Raw genomic sequence first — 15,339 nt, 5'->3', positions numbered from 1 at the left:
CTGAATATGGATAGGCAAAATGGATTTATAAGAAGTAAACATGAAGCTAATTTGCAGCACAGATTAAAGATAATGATACAAAGCTCAAACTACCCAAATGAAGATGTTTTCACTATTTCCCTTCCAAAGTAGTACGAAAAATTGTCTGATAAGACCAACAGTTTCAGTATAAGTGCACAGTATATGTTTGACTTCCAGATGTCATTACTCAGAGAACTATTCAGCAAGTCACTGAATCTAGAGAAAAGGAGCCCTTTCTCTTTGAAATATGGGGATGCTATTATAGAGACAAGCTGCAGATTAGCTCAAACTTTTAATCTAGATCTAGTGAGCAATCTATGCCATATAGGCTTTACTTAAAAAGGAGTCGCCTTGTGAATTACAGTCATAGAGGGAATCACTAATCCAGTTGAGATTAATCTGAATAGCTCAATAGAGAAAGTACTAACTAGTAGAGAAATTAGAATTACATGTTACTTCCTCAAGAAATCTTTTATGCAGTTAGGCTGTTCATGATAAATGCATTCACTGATGTGAAAAAGGATTTGAAAGCATTCAGTGCCATTAACAGTAATAGGTGTTATACATGCAAGTATCCAAAGCATCAGGATGACAGGAGAGTGTCAATTGGGTATGAAAGCCTTCTTATTATGAGGAAATTGTTAGTTCCTCATGGTAACAAGGCAGCAAGAGAAACTCTTAAAAATATCTAACAAAATGCTTTCGGAGCACTAAATTGGCATCTGTGACTCAACTGTGAGATGTCAACTTCTACAAAATGCTGTTGCCCTTTGTGTCTACACAGGACTGCCTTAACTATAGAATAGAAGTTATTTCTAATCTATAGGGTGACTATTACACTGAGAATGTTAACAAAGGTTTACAAAGGGTATTTCAGCCACTCTCCAGGGGTTTTCTTCTGCATGTAAAATTTGTGGTTTAACCAAAAGTATTCTGTAGCACACTTGGAAATGTTCAGACTAAAACTATTCAGTCAAATGAGTTAACTGCTTTGATTTAATGCTTATTTGGCTGAAAACTTAAAATCTCTAGGCAACTTTTAGACTAAAAAAACCCCAAACAGAATAGCCAAACAATTTAGCAACAAAAGAGATCCTTTGCCTTTACTTAGAAAGCAGTTGTAATTTCACGCATTCACACTGTAATTTAAAAGCTTCCTATAGTTGTTTTAGCTAATTATTTTCCTAAAACCTTGGATATTTTTTGTTATCCATGGAACATGGGTGTATAAAAGACCATGGTTTGTAAATGCTGACATTTTATCATATAGGAACAAATCTTTTAGGAGATCAGTATAAAGAAATATCTTCTCTGGTTCCAGATTATTGGGAACATCAGTGTTTCTTAAATGATGATGGAGGCTGCCAACATGATAGTCTAATTACTACTAGTTCTACTGGCATTTTTAGGTAGACTGTGTGACAGTATAAGTTCTGTCACTCTGTAGGAAAAAAGAGATGGTTATGCAGAGTAATGTAAGAATCTATCCGACTGCTCAAGAAACTATTATTTTTATTCATTTAGTTTTGACACAGAAATACTATATAAGAAACTGAATCTGCCACACAGGTGGTATCTTGCTATGACACAGGCAAGGTGTTCTGTGATGTGTTGTTCTTTTACAAAGTGACGGGTTTGGACATTGGTAAATGAGTGCTAAATCTTGATTCCTTATTGATGTCATCTAGCCCATCTCCAATTGAAAATAATTACTTCTAAAAAAAATTTACTTACTACTTTCCTCCCACACATTTTCAGACACAAAGTTCCTATCTTGCTTCCAAATTCTCTAACTTTCCTCAAGATGAACTTTCAGATACATTTACACACTATAAATACAAAAATATGTGACATAAAAGCTTATATCAGGAAATCAGTAATGTGGGGTTTAAAAATATTTATGTGATAAAGATGATGACTGACTCTTATTGGGATTCTGAACAGTGCTTAGGTGAACCTCACCTCTAAAGATCTAGGCACTTCCAAAAATGTTGTTCAATCCTTAATATTTTTATAATGTACAAATACATATCAAAGGAGTTAATATCTTGATCATAGTAATAATTTCCATCCTGCATCACATAAAATTCTTCCTTCCCAAATTGAACTGAAATTGCCACAGAGTATCCATCTGCTGCAGTGCATCACAAAACCTAACCACAGAACAGGATCCACTTTGCTACATGTTAGAAGAATTCTTCAGCAGAGGAAGTTTTCCTCTTATATTTGCATTGATGCATTAAAAAATCAATTCTGAACAGAGATTGCTACAAATTATTTACAATTTCTAAGGAAAAAAATGGTAATAATTGTGGTCTTTTGTGAGAAATGACATGAGAATCAGAGTGAAAAATTCATGTCCCTAATCCTAGTCCTGTTTACAGATACATTTTAAAGCCTTGAAAATCAATAAAGTTGACTGGATTTTTGTCGATTTCCCAAAAAGTAAAATTTTAGAGTGTGAAAACTGCAGTTTCTTTTACAGAGAAAATTATTGACTAACTACAGATATTAAACATTGTTCATGATCACCTACTCCAAATCTTTCTGTTGCATGAAATAAAGTATTAGTTTATCTAGCATTATCCAGTAGAAAACATAACAGAGAGCCTAGCTCTTCATGAGTTATTATACATCCTTCTTTCACAACCTCATGTAGTGTATGGATTGATACATTGATATAAGGCTCTTTGGAAAGCTGTGTTTCATTTTTATAAAAGGATTAATTACTGCTCTGTTATAGACTTCTTTGGTGACCACAAACAAGCCGAAGTTTCTCTGTGATTCATTTCTTCGTCTTTGAACTGGGAATTTTAATGCTTTCATCTAAGCTTTATCTTAGACTATAACTCTTCAGGGCAAAGACTGCCTCTTAATGTGTGTATGTACAGTACAAAATATAATGGGGCCACTGCTAGGCAAAACAGAAACATCAGCAACAACATTATAATAGTAACAATATTGATAATATTAATAGCACATTTTTACATGCAACTTGCATTGGTCACAGTAGTCTCTAGGTTGAATGAAACCTAGAATACTTTTCTCGAGGTAGCTATGAATTTAGTGGACTCTTACCATTTTGCTTCTGTTTTTGCTTTTTTTTTTTCTGTTTTACTTAGGGAAATTTAAGTTTTTCTTGTGTGGAGCCACATACAGTGCCTGTCTTTTTCAATGCCACCAGTTACCTTGAGGTTCCTGGTCGTCCAAGCCAGGATCTGTTTTCAGTCAGTTTCCTTTTCCGAACCTGGAACCCCAGTGGACTTCTTGTCTTCAGCCACTTTGCAGACGACCTGGGGAATGTTGAGATTGACATAAACGAGGGCAAAGTCAGCGTCCATATCAATGTCACCCAAGTGAAGAAGAACCGAATAGACATCTCATCAGGTAAGTGGGTTTTTTTAATTGGTATAATTTTTGTTGGTGTTGTTCAAAAGCATCATGGACCTAAAAATTAGAGCAATTGTTTGACAAAATTTAAAATTCAAATTGCAACTATATTAAATCCTTTATTGTATGTTTCCAGTAAAAGGTAGAAGAATATTGACACAGCTGTTAGATTAAAAAAGAAGACACAAATATTCTTATTCTGTCATGAAACTCAGGAAGCGTATCACTCCTAATCTATGAGGCAGCATTGTTTCTTCTTTCCTTTCTTCCATCTGTCTTGAAGTTTTCTCTGCAAAAATATTTGGTTTCAAAAGGGGAGGGTACTCCCTTCTTGAGAGTATCCTAATAATTAGGCTGCTCCTATTAATTCCTAATAATTAGGAAACTCATAAAAAAAAAAAAAAAAAAAAAAAAGATCCGTTTGTTTTAACCACAAGGCTGGCACAAAAATGACTATGGCATTTTCTAAGTATGCTGGAGAAGTACCAGAGCTTTCAATACTTCACTAAGGATGTTTTGGAAAATACTGGATAGAAAGTACAGACTTAGATTTGTTCCTGGGATAAAGGGTGTATGTCGGTGTCAGTTGATGAGCCTTTTGAAAATATTTGATTACTTCTAATTTTGATAAATTATACTTTCAGTCTAGATTCTTTATGGGCATTTCTGGATAAGCTGTAGCCAATACGGTGTTAGCTACTTCACATCAATTAACACTTTTCCTCAGCAAAGTCATGACCTAATCATGGGTTGGAAAATACATGGTTGCTTATAGATAGATCTAGCTCCACATAAAATAAACCCCAGTGATAATTTGAAATAGCATATATGGCAACCTAGTTTCTTAGCCATGAAAAGGATGCCTTTTTTTCCTGACATAATCATCTATGGTTACTATTTTTTCTTAATTTCATGGTGAAGTTTTCAGTCTTCATCAACAGGATTGATATACTGGTATAGGTCTGAATGAATGACAGTGGGTTTTATGTCTCCTATTTGATTTCTATTTGAAAATATATTGTCTACATAGTAATATAAACTATGAGGAAATGTAAGAAAAAGAAAAAAAAAGCCTTTTAAAATGAGAAAACGTACATTAAGTAAGAGAGTAACATTTAATTTGGCAAGTGGACATTTTTGCGAGTTTTCTGTTTTCACCCTATTAATGAAATAGAGCTGAGCATGAAATGAAATTTATTATTTTAAAGATAGAGTAACAACTAAAAATCAGAATTTACCTGTTTTATGAAATGAAAATATTATGAAAAATACATCCATGATTATAATTCTTTTTTTAGCACAAAAAATCAATACCGTAGATTACAAGTTAGCATTTCATTGTCTTTGTTATATATATATGCACTCATTAAAGAATTAAGGAATGTTTTGGTAATACAGTAGGGTCTTGAAGAAGAATGTTTTGTTAAGGTGCTTGTGCATCATAATTAGGAAGCACATGGAATTATCACCCTCATTCTTTCTTCCTTAGCTCTGCCTACTACAAATCCCTGTTTGCAGAGAGAAGCAGCTACCCATGATACTTCTTCATGAGCTTCCTTGTAGCTTTTTGGTCCAAGCAAGATTTCAGTGCTGATTAGCCAAATATTATGAGTAATAAAAATTTCACCAATTTGCCACTAGTTTTGCCCAGTGTACATCTTGATACGAAACCAATTTCAGATTCCATTACATTTACATTCTGGTAAGTAAACACATGTGAAATTTGCTTTTCTGCTTTCTCCAGACCTTTATGCACAACAACAAAAATTCCCCAACTACTGTGTTGTAAAACCAGAGTATTGATATTCTGACTTTCTTCTGAAATATTCTGAACTGAATATTCTTCAGAGAAAATCTTTTCAGTTCATATGATCAGTTTACATAATAGACCAAGAATCACATACAGCCATTCAGTTTTGTAGCCATGATGCTGTTCTTAATCTCCATACAATCCAATATCTATATACTACAGTTTGAATGTCTCACAGAGTTAGTATTTTCTTTTGTTATTACAATATGTGCCATAATAAAAATACATTTATTGTTTAATGTTCATTGTATGGACTTGTTATATTTGCATAGCTACCCTGGGAAAGCTTTGATTTATTTTAATACTTTGTTGCTACTTCTGTTGCAACAGGCATTTCTGTGCCTGTAAAATGAATTGTGGGTGTGAACATAAGAAAGCAAAATATGACATCTGTCAGGGAAGGCTGCAGAAGGAATGGTGCTGTTGTACAGCAAATATCACAGCAATCTTCTTATTCCCATCTTGTGAAGGGAATTAACAGATGTCAGCATATAAACCTGCTAGGCTTATGTAGAAGTCAAAGTGGTCTGCCTTTGGCACAAAGATTTCTGGCTGTTGTGGCCCTATAGACGTAAGATGCACGCTTTTTCACTGATTATTTTTAATGTGCCTGTCACCTGTAATAGCCTGTTTTCCCTGGAGGAAGCTGAAGTGTCTTAGTCCTTATCCCACCTCTCTCATAATTTACGAACTTCCTTTCATTAGCAGCTTTTAATGTCATCTTTCCATGTTAACAGGGTACATCAGCAGTTCATTCTGGGGCATAACCTAACTCTGGCTGTAGAAATAACAGTTGAACTGACTGTCAGGAGTCATATGAGAGAACTGTGTGCTGATGTGCAGGTGGCAGAGTTTGTTCCTGTGCATCTCTGCACTAATGACTGGTGTAGAACAGAGTTCTGGTTTGTCTGTTTTTCAGTGTCATAATATTCCTTATACACCTTAAAACTGCACTCACTGAAGCAGGGAGATCTAACTTAGCATGAACGGACCAGATCAACAGGAGAGTCTAGCCTTCCAGTGCATCAAATATAGTTAAATTCCCACCTTTCTCACTGGTAGCTGGATGCTGCAAGCCTCCTTATTGAACAACTTTATGAAGTCTTTTGTGATGCCTGGGCCGGTGTCTTGGTTTGAGCCCAGAGGACAGCTGAGCACCACACAGTCACTCACTCACCCCTTCCTCCTCGGGAACGGGAAGGAGTAATGAAGCAAAAGGCTCAGGAATCGAGATAAGGACAGAGAGGGATGACTCACACATTATGGTCACAGGCAAAAAACAGATTAATTAGGGGAAGAAAAAGAATATCAACATAATTCAAACACTAACAGCAACACATAACAGACAGAGTAGGACAGAGAGAAGCATTGCCACATCTTAAAAACATCTTCCCCCCACCACTCCCTTCTTCCCTGGCCCAGCTTTGCTCCCGATTTCTCTACCTCCTCCCCACCAGCAGTGCAGGGGGGCAGGGGATCAGTCCCATTACTCCTTCCTCCTCAGGGTGAGGACTCCTCATACTCTTCCCCTGCTCCAGTGTGGTTCCAGAGTGATACATTATCCCAGAGGTGCAGCCACTGTTGCTAACTTGCTCAGCCTTGGCCAGAGGCAGGTCTGACTTGGAGCCAGGGGAGCTTTGAGAAGATTCTCACAGGGGCCACTGCAGTAGCCCCCTGCCCTGCTGCCAGCAACCCCACCACACACAAACCCAGCACAGGGATCAGACAGTATATGAAAAAGATTTTCTTGTCAACTTGACAGAACTTTCATACCTAATTAATTTGAGCATTTTGTTTAAGGAGAGAAAGGCAACTGCAGTTTTAAATATTTTGATGACACTTTACAAATAGAAAAATGAAATAATGCATAGAGGGTACAGTTAAAGGAGCTACACTTCTACTCCCATGGAGCTGCGTTTACTACTTACCTATAGAGTCAGTAAAGTGAATAGTTTACAGGACATCTTAAAAAGTTTTGTAGACAGCTGTAAGGTTTAGAGGCAAGAACATCAAATAATCAGCAAGCAGAATCAATTGACTGTTAAGAAGAGTGACAGCTACTACTAATCTGAGAAATCAGAAATAGGTTTATACTTTTTTTTTAATGCTAATTATTCTACTTTTCTATTTTATATAGTGAATGAAGGGATAGAACACTCTAAGGTGGTCAAATAGAAAGCATGAATGCATAAAGTTTAACTTCTGTGTAAATACAGTGACTCTGAGAGGTTTACATAGCATGCTGTGGGAAAACATTTGGATCAATAGTAGGAAATTCATGGGTATCATGAAGTAGACATTGCTTTGCATTTAAAATCGCAGAAGTTGAGAGTTGCCATCAGGCAGTTCTTAGCAGTTTTCTTTGTCTCTCAGAGATCCTTCCCTGCTCTCATCAGTTGTCCATTCTGTTTTTGTCAGGGATAATTTTTTCAGTGTTAGCAGATCACAGCAAGAGCTCTTAGGTCTTGTTTAATGTTATCCTTTTGTCTTCCAAAAGGCACTTAACAGCTCCTTCATTTATTTAACTGCGTGTCCTGCCACTGGAGATTTCACTATGTTCAATTTTTCATGAACTTCTGTTTCTTAATCAATCTTCTTCATCTTTATTGGAAAGATAAGTCATCCCAGTACTTTATTCTTGTAATATTAAAAAAAATAATATTTTTTAAATTATTAAAATGGTTTTGTATATCTGAAGCTTCTTTACTCATTGTTTGGAGTTCAAAACTATCTTCAGCCTAGGTATGAGACATTCCTACTGTCTGTCATACCTTAATTCCCTCTTTCATTCTCTTATTGCTACTTTTAAAAAATCACAGGTAGTTGATGTTACCATTAGCAGTTGCTGGATAACTTTCTGTAGATCACTTCTGGTTTTACAAAAACGCATGTTATTTTCTTCTTTAATGATGTTAGGTACCTTTTATCTTGCTGCTCCTTTCATCCCTTCAGTCACTTTCAAACCTTTGATTCATCTCTGTACATCTGATTAAAGCATTTAAATGTATCTGTATTATGAAAATTTCCTATTTCCTTTTCTATGCGCTGAAAAGAATCACAGATTATTACATATATTGTAGTCTAGTATGTATGATTTTTGCATTACTAGTAAAAGGCTGACTTTGTGCTGACCTGGCAAAGCAGAATCTCAGATTTTACTTGAGCTGGCTGTAGCTTGTTTAACAGTGGCCAAATGACTATTCCCTGACCTGTCCTGGGCTTCAGCTTGGCGAATGGTAGAAGCAGTAAAGAGCTGGTAAAAAATAGTAATAAATTTTAATTAACACAATTTTGAATGTAATAGAATATTTTACCTTAATATGCAGTTTAGCTTTCAGTGTGTAGTACATATGAAAGGGGTAAAGATCATTTTGCTTACTGAGCAGACTTTTTTTCTTTCTTTTATCTTGCCAGTTGTTCTTCAAAACAGGTCTCTAAACAATAAAAAAATTCCTTCCCTCCCCTGCCCAGCATTCTGTTAAGTGTTCAGTAAGCACTGTTTGGCTGTGAACAGAACAGCAAAACTGTTGTACAAAGTCAATGCCTTGATTTTGCTTTTTCTTATGTTAATCTTGTTTAGACATTACCACCATTTGATTGATGAGAGTTATATTAATAAACTTCCTGTTAGTAAGAGGAAAACCAGGCCCATTGAGAGCTGAAATAAAGATTTAATTAGAAGAAGTAAGCTACTGACTGTGCAGAATTACACAGGTGAAATACTTAAATCTTGTATATAAATCAAGAGTTAAACATCCTATTGACTTTTTCTCTGCAGAGTATACTGTGATTAATATCTTCACAATTGTATATGTCCCAGCATAGGGATTAATAATAGGAGAGAATCTCAGAAAACAGTCAAGAGATTTATCTTTACTGCTTCATATAGTTTAGGACTAAATTCTGCTTTTGGCATCATGGGATTCAGGCAAACTTCCTGGAAATTGCTGAGTTTACCCAAGGGATTGATGGAAACAATGCAAGGCTGAGAAAATGGAAGAAAGAAGTGTTCTCATTTTCTTTAAGAACTTTTTAAAAGCAGATTCCCAATGTACTTTTGCATACCAAAGGATTCTGATATTCTGCTATAGTTTTAAAAGTAATTTAATTTTAGTAGATGTTACCTGTTTTACCTTAAGAACCTACTCAAAATTTGTGATCTTGCAATAAATTGATGAAGTTGTATTTATTTATAAGCTTTAACAAGCCAATGTTTTATTTCTTGAGCACAGAAGAAATCAACAACTGAAAAATGCCAGAAAAAAACATTTTAAAACTTTTCCCAAAACCACATGCAATTGCTGTTCAGTTCAGGATTAAGCTACAGGCCATGTCCCAATTGTCTCCTTTTCTTCCGCTTAGTTATATCTACCTGCTTCGGCAATTTAACCCGAATTCCTTCTTAATAAAACCAAACTTTTCTGAAGCTTTCAAATGGTAACGCATTAAACATGAAGAGTGTTGCTTTGCTCAAAGAAACAATAGTAACATTCAAAATAACACTCCTGAGGAACCATCTAATGGCTTTCCAATGTTTTTAACAGCAAATCCCAAATCCCTGTTTCAATATAGAAAAGAACTTCTCTGCCTCTTGAGAAAAGGCGAAGTTCTTATGGTGGCAGATTCTGAAATAATCTCTTGATTTATCCTCTGTTTACTTTCTCACCTGTTGTCTTTTCGTACACAGCTCTGACCTTTCATATCTAAACACTCTCTGCTCAACTTAAATACTAGGGGCTCTACGAAGGTCCCTTGGATTTTACTCCACAGTACAAATGATAAGTCACTGAAGAAGGACATCATCTCCTTTGACCTGTAATAGAACACAGAAGTTTTCATACTGTCCAAAATCTCCTGCCATTAAATTGAATTCATCTGCCTGGAGCTCCCTTATTCCTTTTCCAACTCTCATAGTTAACATCTTGTTCTGTATATTAGCTGCTCCTCAAGGCTGTCTTCAGTTCCTCCTGTCAACCATAAACTTATTAAAACTTGGGATATGAATATCTTTTTGTCATATTTATCCATATTAAATAAATCAGATTTCTCCCCATGGAATCTCTCTGGGAAGCTTTCCACCCTTCTGTCTTTCTGCTAGATCTCAAGTTATCTGAATTGCAGTTCATTTATATTTTAGGTCTTGGGTTAAGATAACATCCTTCAGGTAATAAAATGTCTCTGTCTGACAGATCTAAAGTGGTGCTCTTCCAGTGACAATTCCCAGGGGTGTTTCACGTGGGAATTGAGAAGTATTTTTGCCTCTGTTGTTAAATGAAGGTTTAAATAGAGAATGTGTATACACAGAGCAAAAGTGTGCTTCTGGTAGGACGATAACATTTCCCACTAGGTCTTTTTCCATATTACTGATATTGGGTTATACACTGAATGTTAGTAAGTGGAGGCAGATACCCGTGAGGCACTTGTCAGCATGATCAAGATGAAAGACACAAATTCTACACACAAAAAACAGCATGCTAACAGCATCAGAAGAGTCTGGACATTAGAGAATTATTTTCTTCCCAGATAGTCAGTTTTGTCTCTGTTTCTCTCTGTATGTTTATTTTTGGCCAATGTCTTTAATCAGTGAATGCAGCTACGTGAATAGGTATTTGTGGTTTTGAATTGCACGAAACTAAGAAACAGACATGCCTGTAGTAGCTGTTAGTCTTTCTTCTACATGCTTTTCTTGTAGTCTGGTTTTACATTGCAGTACAGTAGACTCAAACCAGTCAGCGCAAGAAATAGAGTTCTTGATTGCAGATTTTTTCTTCTAAGAAAACTGATGAGTTTAGTTCAGGTTTTTGTGAATTCTGCTTCATCAGTCACTGATTTTCACTGGAGAGTTGCCTACCAAGTACAAGCTATACATTCTAAAGCATAGATGGTGCCGTTTTCGAATACTTCACTGGGAGTAATGTCACTGTTTGTTGGTTGAACTGGTACCTTTCAAGCATGGAGGAACCTAAGAATCAAGAAAGGAGGCTGTTCTTGACAGGCTTCCTAGATTTATACAGGAGGCTAAGTTCAGTTTACTTGTTTTAGCCTCATTTCCTCTGGGCCATAGAACAGAGTTAGAAGGGACCTTTGTATGCCATTCTCTATTTTAGCACTGAAAGATGAAATAAGGCTTTTTACAACTACTATTTAAGCAGTCACTGTGTTGAACTGAATTTCATTCAGGAAAAAGATGTAATAGTCAACAGTTAAATGGTAATTTCAACTTACTACTGGAAAGCATGTAAATTACGTGAGTGGAGCTGGACAGAACTAGTTGGAAATTTACCCTTTTAATTCTTCTTTAGCTCAGCAAGTTTGACAGGAAGCAGAATCAATTTTAGTTGCTTTCCATGTTGCCTTTGCTTACTCCATCCACATCAGTTGTTGACAGACTGGTTCTAGTCAAGTCAGTGAAAATTTTGCTTTGGACTTTGATGGATGAAAGATAAGCCCCTTAGCACTGAATGCTGCAGAGGTTTGCAATATTTTGCAGTTACCCGAAGAACACAGGTTTTTACTTACATGGGTCCTCTGTCTGTGTATTTTTGATGAATACCAAATAGCATGAAGAGTCATCTCTCTAAAGATTGGTTCAGCAAGCCAAGGATGCTTAGTTAAAACTAACTACCTCTTGGATCACTAAGAATGTAATGTTGGAAAAGGCAAAATATACTTCTGTTTGTGTTTTAAAGTCTTTCAGGACTTACATGTGCTGATTGAGGTGAATGTGGGTTTTTTCCATTATTATTTTCCTTTTAGACTAGTAATGAAGAAATAAACAAAAGGACACAATAGAGACAGGAGCTGTAGTTACGTTTGTTGTGTTTATGCACATCCTGACAGCATATCCCCAGGACACCATTGAGTATTCATATAATATAAAGGGAGTTGAAGAGAATGTTTTCTAAGATCTCAAAGACTGCATATCAGAAGTATTATGGTCTTTCCCCAATTTACTAGTTTGCCATCTCTGTCTCCTCTTCTGTAAAGGTGGCTCTTTGACAAAGCCTGTTTCCAGGACTCACACATGTATGAACACTGTCATAGATAGTAACATGATGGTAATCTCACGATAATGTCAGCCAATTCTTTCAGCACTGGCACGAATACCATCCAGCACTAGTGGCTTAAACTTCCTAATTCTGTAAAAGCCCCTTTTTCTGTTAATGACAGGATGAGATGGTTCCTGTAAACCTTTCTGTAGATGTGTGTTACTTGAAAAATGTGATTGGACTTCATGTTATGTTAGTTCTTTAGTTCACCTTGTAGCAGATCTAATTTTTACTGGAAACTAGTGAGAAAATGTGGGAAATCTATTTGAAGTCTGTTTGTTACTTCACTTCTTTTTCAGAGAGAAATAGTTGGCTAAGCACATCTTGTGATAACCCTGCATATGATTAATCAGTTATAATAACTTAAACATATACTTTTACTGCCTATTTAGTCTGGCAATTAATATTTTCTAAATGGCTATGAGTAAGAGGAGTAGTAGAGGGTAAAAAGAATGCACTCACATTTTATTTGATAGCATAAGTGATAGCCACTGTATGTATGTATATATACCATTGTGCATATAGCCATATATCAATCAGAGAGTTTACTCAGCTAATTTGCCAACTATGACATGTGGGAAGTTCACAGAATATCAGCATTTGGTAAAATAATAAAACCATTTGAATGGATTCAGGAGACCCAGGGCAGAGAGCAGGTGAGTCTACGCTCTCAGATCACTCCTTGTTTCATCTCAAGGTCTTGCTGTTCTGACTGTCCCCTCTGGAAACTGTATCACTCCTAGAATATCATCTTTCGATAGGATCAATAGTTCACCCACCATCAGCACTGAGATCCAGGAATAGTTTAGTGGTCACACTGCTCTGGAGCCTGTTACAACAGACAGTATGGACAAAACATCAGCTCTTATTCTGTCAGCCTGGACTGTCCTCCAACACTTTTCTGCAAGGGTCTGCCCTCTTACAGAGTCTCATGGTCCATCCCCCCCCTTCTGTACACACAACATATTGTGGATGTCATTGTTTTAAAAGTGCAAATAGCACAGGGTGTGAGGTAACCTTATTATTATTCATCACTTTATGAAGAGATATCCGGTTTTAAAATCATAAAATTACCAATGTGTCTCAGACACAAAGAAGGATACTTGGGCTCAGGAGGAGAGCCAGACTCTTGTGACAAGGTTGCTGTAGCTATGGTCATGTAACAATAATCATATGACAGGCCTGAAACAGGTTAGTGTTACACATGACTTACACAGTGTGGGTCAACAAGACGAAGCCCCAGAGACTGGGTGCTGATCCAGAGACCACTCCAAATGCTGTATGATGTGGACACAAATGAATTGCTGTAGGGACCAGCTATGAGCATTGCAAATGTGAGCTGTGTTGGGTGAACTGGCCAGGGGAACATAGATCCTTCCTTGGTCCTGGTTACAAAGACATTAGAGACACAGCCTGTGTTGTTTCAGAAACAGAAACCACAGCAGAGAGGGTGCAGACTAGAAGGCGACTTACAGATGTAGAAGCAAAGGGTAAGTCCTCAGGTTTGGAAAAGTGGCCTGCTATGACTTTGTTTACTCAATGTTCATTGTTTCAGAAAGGAACTTTGGTGGGCATAAAACCTTGCTGGGACAGGAGAACAATTGTTAAGGATTAAAAACAAAGGGTGGGAGGGGAATACTAGAGACCCAGTTTCCACTTAGAACATAGTACATTTATTTTCTATACACTTAAAAAACACATTTAGGGACGGACTGGCAGATCAAAGGTCGTGAACCTTCATTTGTACGTTATTGGTGCTTACGTGTACTACGTAATAGCGTTTCAAAAAAAGGGCACAGAATCTTCAAGCAGTGGGCCACATAACACTGTGCAGAACCACTGTAGGATGAAGCTATCAACTATGTAAATTAGAACTATATTTTCACCTTTTCATCTTCTCTAAACGCAAGGAAAAAAAGGAGGGTTTTTTTACTTTTAAAGTGGACATTTGCAGTGTTTGCACTTGGGGTAAAATCAGGAATATTGTTTCCAATGCAAATGTCCTTGAAACTCATTCGATGTTGTGAGGAATTTTGCAATTTTGACCTTTTAATTTTATTTATCACTAATCCTTGGGTAGGTGTCCCACAATACCTCTAGCCAATTACTTACAGAAAGATAATTAAAAGTCATTGTAACATCAAACACGATTTGGGCGGGGGGGGAACACAACCTAATTACAGGCGTGGAACTTTAATTTATGTGCTGGGAACTGACACTCAATATCTTCTTTTTCATTGCTATTCAGGAACCTGGGCAAATAGATTATTATCTGTGACAGGTTTCTGGCAGTCCCTCTTGGTTTGACAGTGTTATTTTAGAGAGAAGAGAGAGTCACTTTTGTATATAATGAAAGGAAAAGTTGTCAAGCATCCATACATATTTTATGCTGCATAAAACTTAAGTGCTAGCGGAAAGATTCTGTTTTCAGTCATGCAATTGTAAATTCAGAGTGATTCTGCTGACCTCCAGGTTTGCATCAATGGTGCAGAATGGTGTATAGCCGAAAGGATGAATTCCATTTTTCACATGGGCAATGCAGCTCTTGTAAGTCAGCTTGGCACTTACTTTTTTTTTGGTTAGTAGAGTCATGCACAACTGTGATGTATATTTTGGCGTTTTGGCTTTTTCTACTGACATTGACAGAACTAAAAGCAATTTCTATCAAAGTGCTTCCTTGAAATGGCATCATGTACATCTGCATTGTCTAGGTTTCTTCAGCTTAGTTCACAGAATTGGTTACTCTTAGCTGAAAAAATACAGTCAGAGAAAAAACATTTTCTAGTTGTATGTTGCTAGCTCTGCCTTTACTTTGGTCTTGAAAAAGATGGTGAGTCCCTTCAGGCATTTTTGCACATTGCTTCTTTTCATTTTCAAATGCTGCTGAAGCAGCAGCACATGAGCACTGAGGTGAAACAGAGCAACCAAAGTCCTTTGGATTCTGTAGTCCGAATGGCAGACGATATTGTCTTTAAAAAGCTTGCTCATTAAGTTTATGTATTTGATAGGTTAAAAAAAAATCTCAATACTCTTGCTGTGAAGCAGCCACTATAAAATACATAGTTTATT

The 15,339-nt window shown here is 36.6% G+C and overlaps 1 protein-coding gene across 1 annotated transcript in view; it reads left to right on the top strand.

Annotated features, from left to right (window-relative positions):
* The window catches only part of CNTNAP2 (contactin associated protein 2), a 1,208,164-nt gene that overhangs the window by 586,175 nt on the left and 606,650 nt on the right, over positions 1-15,339 (top strand). Inside the window, exon 8 of the mRNA XM_074842898.1 lies at positions 3,144-3,408. Within this exon, the coding sequence (XP_074698999.1) occupies positions 3,144-3,408 (265 nt within the window). The remainder of the gene's footprint in view (positions 1-3,143; positions 3,409-15,339) is intronic.

The sequence above is a fragment of the Strix aluco genome, chromosome 1 (genome assembly GCF_031877795.1).
Source record: "Strix aluco isolate bStrAlu1 chromosome 1, bStrAlu1.hap1, whole genome shotgun sequence".
NCBI lineage: Eukaryota > Metazoa > Chordata > Aves > Strigiformes > Strigidae > Strix > Strix aluco.
The sequence above is the reverse complement of the archived record's forward strand: the minus strand, read 5'-3'. Positions and strand labels throughout refer to the sequence as shown.